Below are 17,450 nucleotides of genomic sequence, written 5' to 3'. Positions count from 1 at the left end.
GGAATAAGTGATACCTTGATGATCTTTTGTTCCAAAATAAACGTTTTTTTTATAGTTTTAAGCCCCTTATTTTATATTGAACTTTCCACTAACCTGAGGAATAAGCGTAAGTTGTTGAGCGTTGATTGGTCGGCTCGATCCCTTCTCCCGCTCCTGCAAATGAGACACCAGGGCTGCAATGTGTTCCAGTAGTTCCTTATTGTGAACTAGGAGCTGATGTGTACGGGACTGTAAAGATTTAACAAATGGTTAAAATATATTTTTAGAAAGAGTAGATTTTTGATAACCGACCAGGTCTTTGCGGCCCCCTTCTCCTTTCTCTATCACGTGGATAGAAATTCAATATTAAAATCATAATTGCTATCGTTTTTGGGTGTAACAGAGTACCAACTCCCGCGACCCTTACGGCCAATTTGTAATTTTATCTATATTTACAAAAGAAATAAATGACGCTACAACTTCTTAGATCTGCGCCTCATATTTCAGTATCTGTTTCATAATAATTTGTTGCACTAAGAAGAATAAGAAGCACATGTATGAAAATCATCGTTACGAGTAAAGTGAGTCAGTAATGCCTCCGTTCCGCTCGCAGTGGAAGGCTGGCATAAAGCCAGCCACGATGATTTTTTTAACCGTTCGAGTGTATGTTAAAGGCGCACAGAAAGTCCATTGGTGCACAGCCGAGAATCGAACCTACAACCTCAAGGATGCGAGTGGTTCATTCATAAACCTCTGGGCTAACGCATCACTTAACAAGCTAAGTAAAAATATTCGACGTATGTAATGTATATATATATATGTAAAAATGTTCTTCACATACCTGTGCCTCACACCGCGCGGCCTGTTCTGCGGCAAGCTGGTCGCGCAAAAGCATAAGTTGGGCGACAGCTGCCCGGGTTTGTTGTGCTTGTTGTTCGAGCCTCTCCTTCAACAATTGCAGCTGATGTTGAGCTGTCAACGGTGTAGCGCCATCGTCTGGCATTGGTGAGATCTCTACTTTGGTTATGCATTCCGGTAGGTCTGGGAGGTTTATGCTTGGAACACCGGGCTGAAAAGAATTAAAGTTTAAAGAAACAAGCAAGAGTGCTAGTGGTTAATAATAATCTTACACGATGACACTGCCACGTTACAATGTTTTTTTTTAACCGTCTTCATACAAACTGGAGGCCGTTATAGACATCCAAATTATCTTCATTTAATTTTCTTGTGACGTGATCAAACAATAGAAATAAGTCATTAAATAATTTTTAGACCATAAATTTTTAAAGCGAACATACACATTAATATACATTTATCGATTGTTATAACGAGTAATATTTTCATTACCGTCAACACAGCAGTGTTAAAAATTTGGCTTCAAAATGTTGTATATTTTTTACAATGTTATAAATTTTTTCATTGGGTTTATTTACCCTGTGATATACAGAGAACTGAGAAGCATGACTTCGTTGGGTTAGTGTAATAAGACAAATTTTTAAAATAAGTAAATGGTTACTCTTCAAAAGTATTATATTTGTACCAGTCAGGCAAGAGCTAGTTAAATATGTTGAAATAATATTTATACCACAAGCATGCACGTATTGTCAGGTAAAAATCATATCAATTGTGTCAGGCACTGGAACTGATATGATCTGGGCAAATCACATACTTGCCTATTACATTAAAAATGATCATGAAACAGATTCAGAAATCTGAGGCCAAGACCTAAAGAGGTTGTAGCGCCACTGATTTTTTTTATGGATTATGATGATATTAGATCCTCGTAGCTAAGTTATAATTTGGTGTTTGAAGCATACGCAATTACTCCGCAATATTTTTTACTAAATGAGGATAGCTCGTTATTTGCACAGTATTTCCGCCGATGCATAATCCTTTCATTAAAAAATACTTCACCACTATTTACATAAAGCGAGCCGTTTCGTTTCTTCAAGCGAGCTCTTTGCTGGGCATTAAGGTTATACGTTTGAAAAGTTTCAATCAGATATTTCTAACTAACTAACTACTTTTTATTACTAACTTTGTAATTTTAGTTTAGAAAGCTCGCCGATCGTAGTACTGAGTCAACGCGTACCACGGGAAACAATTACATTAATGATATCTAAATGAATATTTTACTGGTAACAGTAATTTACACGGACAAATAAAGTCTCACAAGTCCTTTTTACTCTTGATAAACAAACATTTACTTTTGTAAATATATATATAGCTGAGTAGGGTCTTTTCTATTTATTTTCAAAATAATTTAAAAAGCTATAGACAGCTAGTCTGAAATTAAATGGAATTGACCCTTTATCACTCATACATAAATACTCAAGTCCAATCCAAACATACTTTTATGAGACATATAGAATTATCTCTTATTTCGCTGCCTAATTATTTTCTCAGTTATTAGCACTGGATCTTAATCCAAGATCTCGAGAAGATTCATGATCATTTTTAAGTCTAATAGGCAAGTAGGTGATCAGTCTCCAGTGCCTGACACACTGACGGACTTTTTGGGTCTAAGTCATGTCGGTTTCCTCACGATGTTTTTCCTTCACTGTACGAGCAAATGTTAAATGCGCACATAGAAAGCCCATTGGTCCACAGCCGGGGATCGAACCTACGACCTCGGGTATGAGAGTCGCACGCTGAAGCCATTAGGCCAACACTGCTCTTAATACTTCAATATGATACACATGTTTATTCATCATTTAAGATATAAATATCATATAATACAAAGAGATTCATTGAAAGATCTAAATAAACAACCCATCAACTCATGAACTGTTTTCCATCGTCCATTTCGCGTAAATCAGAATTGTTTTATAATTGTTTGAATTGCTAGAATTTTGTACAGGTGTAAATATACATATATTGTATTCGTAGATTAACTAACAGACTAACTAAGACTAATCAATAGACTCGCACACTCCTTTTAAATGTCCGCATACATTTCTTGTCTAACCTTAAATCATTGACTTATGTGTGTTCTTCATATAGTAAGTATATATGTAAGTCTATTTTGTTATAAAAACATTGTAGTCCAAAATTTTTTTTTTTTTTAAACTAGTTTTGGGTTTTATAGTAAGCCAACAATAAATTATTTTAACTAGATAAAATAATACGAATATCACAACTGAGAATAGAATTGTAATAACGATCTCCCACGTCGAATTCGAGAAGTGTAATAATAAATCATACATATAATATTTGAAGTTGGCTCTCCCAATTTTGACGTATGCGATAGGAGTGTCTTAATCAGAATGTACTTTAGATTCGAGGTCAAACGAGATTTTATACTACATATAATCAATTTGTGATGATGATTTTGTATGATATTCATTATTTTTCCTATTCTAAAAGTTCTTAGTTTGAAAAATGAGGTATATAATATTTTTAGGAGTCATGACACTCATATATTTAGAATATATATAAAAATCGAATGAAATGAATTAGGGTTAAAACCACGTTAGAAGGACCATAGATATTGGACGAGGAGGAGAGGGAGACACTCCATCTCTATAAGCGTACGGCACCTCGATCTGAAGCACCGCCGCTATCTCGAAATGAAACTCGAAATGGAGTAGTAATTGTTCCGTATATTGGTCGAACGTTAGTGATGGTAAAACACAATTATAAAGCGAAGCAAGCTTATGACTAACGTCCGTCCGGCACGGCTGCGTAAATCTATCTAAAGTATTACAAATAATAACTTAAAACTAAGCCTTAAAACTACACGCTGGTAAAAGGGGCCGACCGTCCCTTTTGATACCTGCGTAGCCGCCGACCGTTTCGTAGAACAACATCTGGCTGGCAGCTTCGTTTACATTGTTTCTTAATTACATTGTTCGTTGTCCGTAACAGTCTCCCCTCAGCGAAACCTTCCTATGATGTGAAGCTTTCCGTAGGTAGGACAACGATGCGCGTCACCGGTCGTCTCAGCTTATGAAGCTTTGTTTCCACTTCTACCGATCGGGTTTCTCCATCAGGCCCTTCATGTGTTTTCGTAACAATTCCCCGCGGCCACACATTGCGCGGCAGCAAGGGATCCATAATGATGACTACATCTCCGATTTTTACAGAGCTTTTCATCCTGGGCGTGTGTCCCTTGGAGTTTAAGGTAGGAAGATATTCCTTAACCCATCTTCGCCAAAATTCGTCTGCTAATGCTTGCGCCGTCTTCCACGTTTTTTTTGCAACGTGCGTTGAGATGCCTAATATAGGCATTGCATCTGGAGCTCCCAGCAGAAAATGATTTGGAGTTAAAGCCTCTGGGTCGTCTGGATTTACTGGAACGTGCGTTAGTGGCCTTGCATTCACACTGTACTCTATTTCAGTCATGAACGTACTCAGCGTTTCCTCCTTAGGGTACTTCTCTGTCATGACGATTCTAATGGCGTTTTTTATTGTTCTTATTAATCGTTCCCATGCGCCGCCTTGATGCGGGGCTCCTGGAGCAATGTATCGCCATTCTGTCCGTTGAACTAAACATAAGTTCTCGATCTCTGGAGTCCATTTTTCCATCGCTTTCCTTAGCTCTAAGTCTGCGCCTTTGAAGTTGGTCGCGTTATCAGAATATATAATTTGCGGCCAGCCTCGTCGCGCAGCCATCCTTCTTAGTGCCATCAGAGCCGAGTCCGTAGAAAGCGATGCAACTATCTCAATATGCACAGCTCTAGTACTTAGACACGTAAATATTGCTCCCCATCGCTTTTCATGACGGCGTCCTATTGTTACACAAATGGGACCGAAATAGTCCATTCCACAGTTCGTAAATGGTCGAATATTAGCTTCGGTTCGGACTCTAGGTAGTAAGCCAAAATTGGGTTTTGTTGGCGCCTTTTTTCTAAGCACACACAATGTGCAGCTACGGGCTATGCTACGCACCGTAGGCCGAAGTCGAAGTATACAATATTTCTGTCGAAGATCATTCACGACGCGTTCGTTGTTAGTGTGCAGCGCCCTTCTATGCTCTTTCATAATTATTAACTTTACAAACATATGACGTCCATCTAATAGAATAGGATTTCTTGTCTCCTCTGCTATCGGTCTTTGTAACCGCCCACGTACACGGAGTAACCCATATTCATCAAGAAACGGATCGTATTTAGCCAAACGGCTTGTTTTCTTGATCGGCTTTCTCTTCTTCAAGGTGTCCATTTCGTCTTGGAAGCTTTGCTCCTGCGACTCGCGTAACCACGCCCGCTCCGCTTCTTTTAAGTGGCTTACGCTTAATTGGGTACTGCGATCCTTAAGCTTTCGTATAAATAATTGGACGTAAGCTGTGGCTCTAATCAGCCGTTCATACTGCGAGAATCTTTCTATATCTGGTAGATCGTTTCTGATGGCTCTCCTTTCGGTTACGGTCAAAGTCAGCACTTGTGGCTCGCAGCATTCTTTTGGCCAGGTTTCTTCAGGCTCGTAAAGGAACGCTGGGCCCACAAACCACCGGTCATTGTCAGCTTTGTGGTCCAACGTTATTCTTGTAGCATCATCCGCTACATTTTCTCTGGTCGGGACCCAGCGCCATTGACTAGCATCCGTCGTTTCAGTGATTTCAGTCAATCTATGTGCTACGAATGGTGGGTGCCTCGCTTTATCACTTCTGATCCACTGTAATACCGTCGTTGAATCCGTCCATAGCACGATCTTGTTTGGTTCAATTCTGTGACCTTCTCTAATGGCCACAGCTAATCTCGCTCCGATTAGGGCTGCCTGTAGCTCTAGCCGAGGTATACTCTGTGACTTAATAGGTGCCACACGTGCTTTCGCTGTGATGAGTCTGACGTCAATTACATTGTTTCCAATTCGCCAATATGCCACACTCGCATGTGCCTGTTCAGATGCGTCACAAAACACATGCAATTGCAGCTCAGCTCCCCTCGTGTAATTATACCATCTAGGTATCTTCAGTGTTTTTAGATTTTTTAACAGGCTCAACCACTGTTTAAACTCAGTAGCTTGGTCAGTAGGAATTTCTTCATCCCACCCTGTCTTTAATCTCCATAACTGTTGTAGAATTATCTTCGCCGTTACGGTATAATAACTTATTAAGCCTAGCGGATCAAAAATCGACATAACGGCTCCTAAAGCTTCTCTTTTAGTTGGCTGCCTGATTCCCTGTTTCACTTCTTGAGGAACTCTGTGAAGGCTTGTGTTAAAAGAAAGTACGTCTTCAGTGGCTTCCCAAATTATTCCTAATGTCTTCTCATAATACAAGGGTGTGGTTCCCAACTCTTTGGGGCTTGTAGTGCGAAGCTCAGGTGGCGTAGCTTCCACTATTCTTTGTGAGTTTGAATTCCATCCAGCCAATATAAACCCGGCATAGCTATGAACTTCAATCACTTCTTGCATTGTTTTTATGGCTTCGTCTTCGGTATCAAAGCTATCTACGTAGTCATCCATATAATGATTTTTTGTTATAGCATTATAAGCGTTTGGATGCGTAGTACGGTAGCACGAAGCATTGTAATCCCTTACGCTGTGTGCTAGAAATGGCGAGCTCTTAGCGCCAAATATCAATGAAGTCATAACGTATTCTTTTGGGGGCTTATCTCGATTTTCTCCACGCCAAAGAAACTTTTGAGCAACTTGATCATCTTCGTTCACTTTAATCTGCAGGAACATTTCTCTAATGTCAGCTGTTGTCGCGTATTTTCTTTCGCGAAACATAAATAATATACCAGGCAATGATTGCAATAAGTCTGGCCCGTCTAGCAACTCATCGTTTAAGCATACTTCATTTGATCTTGCCGCTGCATCAAATACTAGACGAACTTTTCCCGGTTTATTAGGGTTTGTAACAGCAAAATGAGGTAAGTACCAATCTTTTGATGTCGGTATTTCGGGTCTTTCAATAGGGCGGGCGTAATTCTTCTCCAACAGGTTATTTATTTGTCTCGTATATGACTGTTTAAACTCATACGACTGATCCATTTTCCGTTCAATGCTTTTAAGCCGCTTAAATGCCATATTATAACTTTCTGGGAATTTCGTGTTATCAGTCTTCCATGGCAATCCCAGGTAGTAACGCCATTCTCGTTTCTCTATTGTTCTATTGAACAATTGAACTGCACGTGCGTCGGCGCTTGTTAACCTTTTTTTATTATTTATCCCTAAGGCATCTATTGCAAAACTTTGTTTTAATATCGCCTCTAGACGCTCATCCATTGTTTCTTTGTAAACGTCGTTTTCTGCCGCCTTTTTCATGCAGTACAAGACACGTTCGTTGTCTTCCATTAAACTTCGTTTAGGTGCTGTTCCATGTAAAATCCAGCCTAAACGTGTTAAAGATGCAGCCGGTTCGTTCTTCTTTCCACTGTATACTTTTCTGGAAACGATTAGATGCCAATTGTCTGCTCCAATTAATAATTGTGGTTTAGCTTCGCCGATCATTTGTTGGAGTGGTAACTTAACCAAATGTTTGTAGCGCAAGTTATTTGCGCTAATTCTTTGGCTACCAATATCGAAATCACGCATCGTTCGCGCTTTCAAAGTGTAACTAGCCCCTCCGTCGTAGCGACCGACGTCAATTTTGACATGTTGACTCTCAAAATCTTTCGTTTCAGAACTAATTCCTTGAATTTTCAGCGGCTTGCTCGGACCGCTCACACCTAATTCGAGGGCTAACTTTTCCTCAATAATTGTTATAGTCGACCCTTCGTCCAATAGAGCATGAGTTTTTACGACCTTTCCATTTCGACCACTCACAGTTACGGGACATACCTTAAGCAAGACGGCTTGACATTCATCCCTTGCAGTCATAGAGGTCGACATAACAACTTCAGACTCTGAGTTGGATGTTGATGGTTGCGCCAACAATGGTTGTTGTTGTGGCTTGTGCACTACCCAATGCAACAACCTATGGTGCGCTTTTTCACACCCATCACTGCCACATCGCTTTTTCCTGCACTCTGATCGTCGGTGATATTCTCCAAGGCACAAAAAACATGCCTTTGCTCCTCTCATTTTATCCCATCGTTGATTAAGATTCATTTTCAAAAACTCTTCACACTGACTTGCATTATGGTTGCCGTTACAGCATAGACATCTGAGTTTCTTCTGTGTTGAGTAAACGCGCTCGTTCGTTCTTAATCTAGGTTTACTTGTACCGAGCGATGTCGCTGTTTCTATCTTACGGCTATAGTTGAAAGTGAGTTGTAAGCTCGCTTCTTCCAAGAGGTATTTTGAGAGCGTAATGAGAATTGGTTCTTTCTCATTACTGTTCGCCTTACCGTAGTCCGTCCATCTAGCCTGATAGTGCAGGTTAAGTTTAGATACTATTTCTCGGACTAAGGCCCCGTTATTCGTATAGCTTCGATCGTTTACACTTTTCAATAGCCACGCAATGTTTTGCACTTTTATTGCAAATTGGTTAAATTCAACCGCTGTATATCCCGGTCTGGGTAATTTCTTTATTTCTTCCAGCGCTTTATCAATTATAATCTCCGGTCGGCCATAACACTGATCTAGTGCATTCATAATAAGCTCGGGATCGCAAGCAGTACTCAATAATACAGCGACTGTTTCTTTAGCGGCTCCCGTAAGACATGTGCGTAATCTTGCCATGTTTTCTGCTTTAGAGTATTTGTAGAGCTTCGTGGAGTCTTCATAAGCAACTTTAAAGTAAAGCCAGTCGCAGACATTTCCGTTAAACTGCATCAGATCTTGAGCATGTCGTACGGGGGGTCTGTCTGTAGCTATTTTTTCAAAGGCTCCGATAAGCCGTTCTATCGCTTGATCTCCGGATCTTATTATCGGTACGGAGGCCTCTTTGATAGGTGATATGGGCCGCTCTATTTCCCGACACACATTGTGTTTGAATGGCTCCACGCGTTCTGGGAGCGCTGTGTCTTCTTCCCTATCACCTTGAGATAGATTATTCACCTCGCTATGACTTCTTAGCCATCTATCTACCATTGCAGCGGAGTTATGTCGGTTCCGTTGTTCTGGCAAGCATTCGACGATACTCTCTTCGTCAGCTCTGCTTAAGTCAACGGCGAATCGCTCATTTAACAATTTTATTTCAAGCTCCATCTCCTGTTCCATCTCCTGCTGCTTTAATTCGAACTGTTTCCTTATATATTCTTTTTTCAATGCGACTAAGCGTCCTTGGGCTTCGTACTCAACTTGCTTTACACGGGACGCCTTCGACCTCATTGTATTTCTAGAGGTCTGTGACGCTGAACTCACAGGTAACAACGTTGAATCAACGGCTTCATTCCTCCGTATTGATTGAACTGACTCCCTGTCGTGTGTAACATCAGCTAGTCCACGTTCTAGGACTTTCGATGGTGACTGTAACGGCACGTTCTCTGTCCGTACATCTTCATCGATTTCATCTGCCCTCCTCGCTTGTCGGCTTCTTGTGTTCATTTTGAAGTCGATTGTATTCTTCGCTTCGATGAACTGGTGGATAATGCTTTCCGTCGGCGACCCACGACAGCAGTGCGTCGATGCGGTGAGTCACTTTGTACAGGCAATGAAGTCAACCCTCTGCACGTACTCCTGGGATCGCAGGTAGTACTGCCGATGAAAATCTTCCTGGGATCGCAGGTAAAATCTTCCTTCTTCTCGGCGTCGATGCGTTGAGTATATTTCTTCTGGTTATCCGGCTCGAAGGACCAAAACTATAAGCGTACGGCACCTCGATCTGAAGCACCGCCGCTATCTCGAAATGAAACTCGAAATGGAGTAGTAATTGTTCCGTATATTGGTCGAACGTTAGTGATGGTAAAACACAATTATAAAGCGAAGCAAGCTTATGACTAACGTCCGTCCGGCACGGCTGCGTAAATCTATCTAAAGTATTACAAATAATAACTTAAAACTAAGCCTTAAAACTACACGCTGGTAAAAGGGGCCGACCGTCCCTTTTGATACCTGCGTAGCCGCCGACCGTTTCGTAGAACAACATCTGGCTGGCAGCTTCGTTTACATTGTTTCTTAATTACATTGTTCGTTGTCCGTAACAATCTCTAACACTGTTTTCGGCGGCCCTATGCAGGAATCTAAGTTTAGATAAATACGAATTAATAATAAAGTATAATAGATTAACCCACTTGAAGTTTGCAGAACACCCGATTTAATTTGCCGGCCGATGCAACGCAGTATGATGGAGAAGAGAAGAAAAGTTATAAAAGTAGTACATAATTAAGAAGAATAATTAAAGTAGCAAATGTCAGAATATAAATAAACTTAAGTGAAAATGGGCTTGGAAAGATGGGCAGAGAAGTGGAGTAGCAAAGTATTAAACTGCCCAAGGTACATTAACGCAAAAGAGGAAGACAATTTAAAAGGTGGATAGACCAGGTTAAAGAAATAGCAGACAGTCATGGCGGAATTTGGAGTAGGTTTGAAAATGACACATAGAAATCTAGAAATATTAAAATTAAAAGTATGTAATAATAGGCTTTATTATTTTTATTATTCTAACCAGATACGATATGGGACATTTATGGTGTATTGTATAATTTATCTGTGACTAGTATTTAGTTGATCTTTCTCGCAGAATTAGGATAGAAGACGGACAGAAGATTGTATATTGTCCCGTATTAGAACATGAATTTATTATTTTGTATATAAAAGCGTGGGTTTATTGGAAATTCTTAGTAATACTAATACATTTTCTACACAATACCTATTATTGTGCGGTGGGTTGAGAAACGAGTTAATCTGATCTTGAAAATATTAATATCCATCTGTAAGAAATATGTTTTAAAAACGACGGATTTATAGTTATTGGTTTCCATCTTTCGAAGTGATATTTTAAAATAAATTTAGGTATAGGTGTGATACTACTTAAGTATTAGTAGTATCACACCTATACCATACCGTTGCCCATGGAATGCGGCGCCGGGAAGAGGAGGTGACGCCAGCTTATAAGGATACGATTTCTATGTTAGGGCTTGGTTTCACAGGGTAATAGTCTAAGTCCATTAAGACACCCCCAGTCGAAACTAGCAACTTGATGATGGATGACGTAACTTTGAATTTTACTAGGCCGTGAACACAATACATGAATGAATAGAATCTAAGGCAGCTTTTAATAAAAATAAAGGTCTAAATGTCATTTTATGTATAAATGTGTGTGTAAAAATCTCTAAAGAGGAGTGTAATTAGTAAATTGATTTCTTATATATTGTTCAATAAATTTGTTATTATATTGTAAAATAAAGTTCAATCTTTCATGTCGTAGCTTAGTATTCCATTTCTTTCTTTGTTTATCGTCTTAAATAGACAGGATTTGGATTCAAACTAAGGTTATTATTATTAATACAGCTAAAGAGACATTACAACTCCCGAGAGGCTAATATATGGCTGCGAAAGCTACAACACCGAACATAATATAAAAATAATGCTAAAGTTGTTAACAAAATAAATAAGAAACTCAAGACTTCCCACGCCATTATAGTCCGGGAATACGCTAAAGGGTACATAGTAATAAACAACAAAACCAATGTGAAATTAAATTAGTTTATACTTTTGATTTCTTGAGAACTTGGCTTCATTCAAATAATGAAATGAAATAGCAATTTTATAGAAGTTTAAATTACAATCAGAATACCTTGAAGCTAAGTTAATTTACTATTAATAAAAAGAAAATATTCCTTTTATGTTTTGTGTTCTTGTCGGATATTGCTTTTATTACCTCGCTTCATTAATATTTTCTTTTGTCAAAGTAGAGTTAATTTCAAATGGCAAAGAAAACTGCACGACCTCACAAGATGTTGATTCTTGAAAATATAACAATCGAGAATAATAAACAATTTATAAATTCCCTAATTTCCAAAAAAAAAAAACTATTTTTAGTATAACTCATATCATATAAAGTCATACTTTGGTACATTTTTGAAAAAGAATATCTTCGTTAAAGATCAGTTTTGATACCATACTTTCGCCTAGCTTTTTTATTATATGTCTGCTGTGCTATGTGCTTCTTTTTGCTGGGAGGAAGTACAGCTCTTAGTCTTTTAATAACGGGCAAGCCTGTGCTGTCAAGTACCTCCTCATGGCATCATCTTAATCAATTAGTAAGGGTCTTCTGTTAGATTGGGAGTAAGTCATAGCCTTCATAATACGTAGGATCATCTTAACATTTACGAATTTGACAGCATATAATTCATCATGCATCAGTGTGATTGTCGTTAATCAAGCGATATTCAATGGCAGATGCAGCATAATCAAAAGGTGTAAGATCCGGAATCTTAGAATACATTTATGATTATAATTGGATAACAGCCTCATTCGACGTCGTTTCATTAATCATAATTAATTGAGCGACGCAGAATGTTCGCACGAAACTACAATACATAATAAGTAACATATATTTTAATAAGTGATTATTGTATCGAAACTTATGCGGCATCATATTTTCTCTATATATTTAAACATAGAAACAAAATTTTCGCAACTGCATTGGAACTTTCGCGGAGTCTCAATGATACAATTCTTTTAAAACCATTGTTGTCGCAAAAATAGATTCCTGGCGCTGTTTGTTTTCAATCTAGTCAGTTATTTGAGTTTTTAATTTCAAACTTTTCGGTCGCATACGTATATTTTTTATTTACGAGCGGAATATGACGAACCCGAAATGTGACATAGAACATTTTTGACAAAACGAATAAATTTTGAAAATTGAACATAATTTTTTTGTTTATCACAACATAACATATCTTATTCATATAACGCACATATGAATATCACTAGGTATATCATTTATAGATTTCTTTTATTTTTTTTACATTTATAGGTAAATTTATGAGCTTTTAAGCTACAACGCCCGGATAGGGTATGCCCAAAAATACTATATGAAGTTTTGTTAAAAATTTCTTTGACTAACAGTAAATAACTTACTTGGGTTCGCTTGCTATCCTTCTTTGGTAGTGGGAGATCCAATGTAGTAGGCCGAGTAATTTCTCCGGGATCATCGACTTCCTTAGACGTAGATGGCACAGATTGAGAGGCATACTCTGAGGCCGGAGCTGAAAAAGTTTATATCTTAAGATTTAAATTAAAATCCTTAGTAAATAAATAATAAACCTTTGAAACCCAATAGAATATAAGTGCCTTGATCGAGCTAGATTGTTAAGTCGACAGTTGAACTTGTCAATATACGAATGCTGGTATTATATATGTTATAGTTTCATCGGATGTCGACGCAGATACGTAATTCTACCCGTATCACGTTCCATACAACTGAGCGTTTTTTATGACAGTTTTTGTACCGTACCACCACTTTGCGGAACCCGCTGCCCAACGAAGTTTTTCCGAACCAATTCAACTGACTCCCAAACCCAAAAATCTCAATCTATTTTGACCATCTGAGATACAGTTATATGATTTGTTTTAAACACAGCCACGTATATTTTAATATTTTTTGTACGGTTTTTTTACATTATTTAGTTTATATTGATTTTTAAATATCAAAATATGAGTGTAAAGAGGTTGCAATCTATCCGTCGCCAAAAAAGAATTGTCTTAGCAGGGTTTGGTTATTGGGATGTAGACAGGATATCGATTGTTTCGAAATCTCAATCTCAGATGGCTTTTAAACTGAGATTGTGGAATAATTATTCGGCTGTTAGGGTTCTTCAAGAAATTAGCATTTTTTAAACACTTCAATTCTTAAAAGGCTGCCAACGCACTTGTGATCCCTGTCGCAATGTGAATGTCTATGGGCGGCCTCATTTAACATCAGGGAAGATTCTTGGCCGTTTGTCCAAACTTGTTTGTTTGTATTTACTCCAAATTCATATTTATTTCAAGAAAGACGAAAATTCTTAGATTGCAAATGTGTTGTATTTTATTTTGACATTAATTTAAGTATTGCGGTCGCGTAACCAAATTATAACGGAAATTTGCATTTTCAACGTGCAATCAATCATCAAGTTTTGATGTCACATAAATTGGTTTTAATATTATTGAGCACAACACAACGTGTAATGATTAAGTTTTGAAGTTTTTAATATGGAATCGCGTCAGAACATAACTGTCATATTTGTTTCGTCGCTGCAAATATTATTACTGGCGGCCTGTTCCGACTTCGCACGCCTGCACATACAAATATGTTGGAAATACATATAGCCTGTTACACAGGAACAATGTAGCTTTGTAACGGTGAAAGAAATTGGTTATTATATACAAATACAAAAATAAAATGTTTATTATATTCATATGTATTAGGTTTTTTAATATCTTAGTATAACAGAACATGATACAAAACAACAAAGATGTTTAATAATATGATTTTCTTTTTCAATCTTGATAAAATCCTTTCCCAAAATATAATATATTTATTAGACCAATAGATTATTTCTTACAGAATACGGTTGCTATAGCACCATACATAGGTCTGGTTTTCTTTTTATGTGTACATTTTGTGGATTTTTGTAGTAATAGGCATAGATTATCAGCTTTGGTATACACGACTTCGTCGTAGGTTCGATCCTCGGCTATACTATCAATGGGCTTCCTCTTTAAGTGCACAAACGGTGAAGAAAATTCGGGTGGATGGGGTGTGAATTGAAATGATCACCAATCAGGCACAGAAATCTGTGGCCCAGGCCTAAGAGGATTTATAATCTAAACAATCTTGTAGTTCTTAATTAGTAAGGTTTGCCTTTGATGTTTGAACCAAGAGCAGAGCAAACCGTTTTTTAAAGTTTACAATGCCGCGAAATAGATTGTAATTGTGATTGTATTGTAGTAACCATTTTAATTTTACTGTTATTTATATATATATTAAATTATTTATTTATATTTATTGGTATTTTAAGATACACACTCCTAGTATTGTCTTTTATTAACATAACTTTTACACATTTAAAGAAAACACTTTTTTAATCATGAGCAATTTCTGCAGAAACCCTACATCCTTGAGTCGATACCAACTCCGGGGAAATAAATACAGATAATCCAACATTTTCTAAAGCTATGATACTTTTTGACATTTAACACCTTTGTCTTCAGTCACCGTGACCACGCACGCTGTAAAGCATGCGAAACGTCGGTTAAATTTAAATTATGTTTAAATAATTATAAGTTTACAATAATACATAACTTTAATCCGTTAAAAAAGTGTTTTCTTTAAATACACACTCCTTCAAGAAAAGAGCGTACGAATTATTAAAAGGCCGGCAACGCACGGTTTCCATTGCTGCTTGCCTAATGTAATTTAAAAATAATTAGTACCTATGTACTAATTTTTTATAAGTGTTTAATGTAATAATAGCCGGTTGTATATTTAATTTGATAGTAGCAAAAAAAACGTGAAATAAAATAAAGGGTATCGAGGAAATCAAAGGAAGAATTCGCGCGTTTGGCTGTGATTGGTCAGACAATGAAAAAGATCGCGCCATCGTTTTAGACTTGTTTTATAAAAATCAAAATCAAAATTTATTTATTCAATTTGATGTGACTTAAGGCATGCTTATGAAAGTCAAAAACGTTTACAAAATACGCGAAGGAGCAAAACTACGCCATCCGTTCGCAAAACTACTAGGTCTTGTTCTTAGAAGAACGGGCAAGAAACTCAGCATGTTTTATCCTCCCTCTACATAGAATAATTAAAAGGAAAATGTCATAAACCACAACGTCATTTAAGTTACATAAGTAAAAAATAAAACAAAAATTTGTTCTGTAATTTACCACATTATATTTTTCAAATTTATTATATATTTTCAATCCCAGGATATATGTATATGTCAAAGGAAATAACTGCAACGTACTTGCGTTTCGAGACACGTGCCGATGCATTTTGCTTTTACGGATACGCCTTCGGAATATGTGTCCACGTTTTGTATTGCCTTTTAACGTCATTCGTTTGGAAATAAAATGCAAGAATATTCACGCCAATAAATCGCGTCGCAGACATTTCTTCATTGTTAACATTTCTTAAGAATTTCTTTAAATAAGTTTGTAGGGTGGACGATATTGCCCGAAATAGACTCAATTGTATATTGAATTTTGCCTCAAAGAAATTGAAATATAAATGTGACGACATGTGCAATAATTTCATGAAAGGATATTGGAAATTCTAGGATTACGAAACACCTAATTACCATCCAAACATATTAGAACTATTGGAAGGTTTTCAATAATGTATAATCCTTTTATTGTCAGCAATTACAGCCCATATTTAATAACGCAAACCAGTTTTTCGCTTCAGTCGTTCCACTCTCGACCCTTTGAACAATGAATTTCCTCCTTTTGCACAAATAGGTCCCCTTTAAATCATTAGGTCGTGAATGGCACGATTAAGTTTTACGTTTGTGTTTAGATTATATAATATACATACTAGTAAAAATACTTCATTTTCTTTAAGCTATATATAACATTACTTGATTTCTGAAATTAAAAAAAAAATCAGTAATTGATTTCTGCGCTCAGTGACCACCACTGGTATGAAGCAATTTTATACTTCTTTTGCCGCATTAGGGCAAAATGATGCGCGTACATTTTTACAATGCAAATTTTTGATGACACCGTCACAAAAAACCGACACTCACATACCGTCACAAAAAACCGACACCCGCATACCGTCACAAAAACCCGACACCCTGACCAGTGATACTTTAATAAGCTTTATGAGTATTAAATACGTAATTTTCTATTGTAAGTGTCGTTTTTTTTTATAAAAAACGTAGAATAAGGCGAAAGATAAAATTGTTTGAAAAGCGATTTATCTTTATACTTAAAAGAGTATAACTTCTAACGCGAGCACAAGTACTTTTTCTATAAAATGTATCTTCACTGAGAAATTATGGAGCATTAAAATTTAGCGTAACTTAAAATTATTTTTTTATTTACAGCCACAAAGACAAGATGGCCACACAAGAAAAAAATATAGGAAAGTATAATATTATAACCAACGTATGGCCTCGATTTATCTGTGTAAACTTAAGATAAATATTAGAAAAAACAAAAACCTAACATTATTTACAAATAATGATATTGAACATACTAGGAAAGTGGAATACTACTAGTGACAGTTTCTATTAAAATACCATTTGCTCTTGTGTTCTTTTTTACAATTAACTGTCTTCAATGTCAGTCGGGCATAGAAGGCTGACAACAATAGGGATGACTCTTAAGAGGAAATTAATCAATGAAAAGAAACAGATATGTATATTTCACATGCTCATATGACGCTCAGAAGCTGACTCGGTAACTCGGATTTCAAATATTTCATCTCTTTCTTTTCTTTTTTCATAACGCATTTAAGACCTGAGTTTTCCTAAACAATTGTATTTCGTTCATGATTCAATCCATTGTCCATTTTCATTCAATCAAACCAAATTCGTTTATTCAGTTTAGATACGTCTTAAGGCATGGATGTTGTCAAATGCTGCCATTATGAATGTCAAAAACAAAAACAAAAACTGCCAGGAGACCTTGTTTTGAGAAAAACGGGCAAGAAATGCACAAGGTTTACTCTTCCTCTTCATTATAATTATTCAAAGGAAAAT

General features: G+C 37.0%; 1 protein-coding gene across 5 annotated transcripts in view; it reads right to left on the bottom strand.

Moving 5' to 3' along the window:
• Nucleotides 1-17,450, bottom strand: part of LOC110997605 (dystrophin-like protein 1) — a 141,688-nt gene that overhangs the window by 18,829 nt on the left and 105,409 nt on the right. For all 5 annotated transcript variants that reach the window (XM_045633989.1, XM_045633986.1, XM_045633985.1 and 2 more), the window contains 3 exons: nucleotides 12,838-12,965; nucleotides 821-1,048; nucleotides 94-228 (listed from right to left, as the gene is read on the bottom strand). In XM_045633989.1, coding sequence (XP_045489945.1) covers nucleotides 94-228; nucleotides 821-1,048; nucleotides 12,838-12,965 — 491 coding nt within the window. The remainder of the gene's footprint in view (nucleotides 1-93; nucleotides 229-820; nucleotides 1,049-12,837; nucleotides 12,966-17,450) is intronic.

The sequence above is a fragment of the Pieris rapae genome, chromosome Z, assembly GCF_905147795.1.
Source record: "Pieris rapae chromosome Z, ilPieRapa1.1, whole genome shotgun sequence".
Classification (NCBI taxonomy): domain Eukaryota; kingdom Metazoa; phylum Arthropoda; class Insecta; order Lepidoptera; family Pieridae; genus Pieris; species Pieris rapae.
Note: the sequence above shows the minus strand (reverse complement) of the source record. Positions and strands in the feature narration are given on the sequence as shown.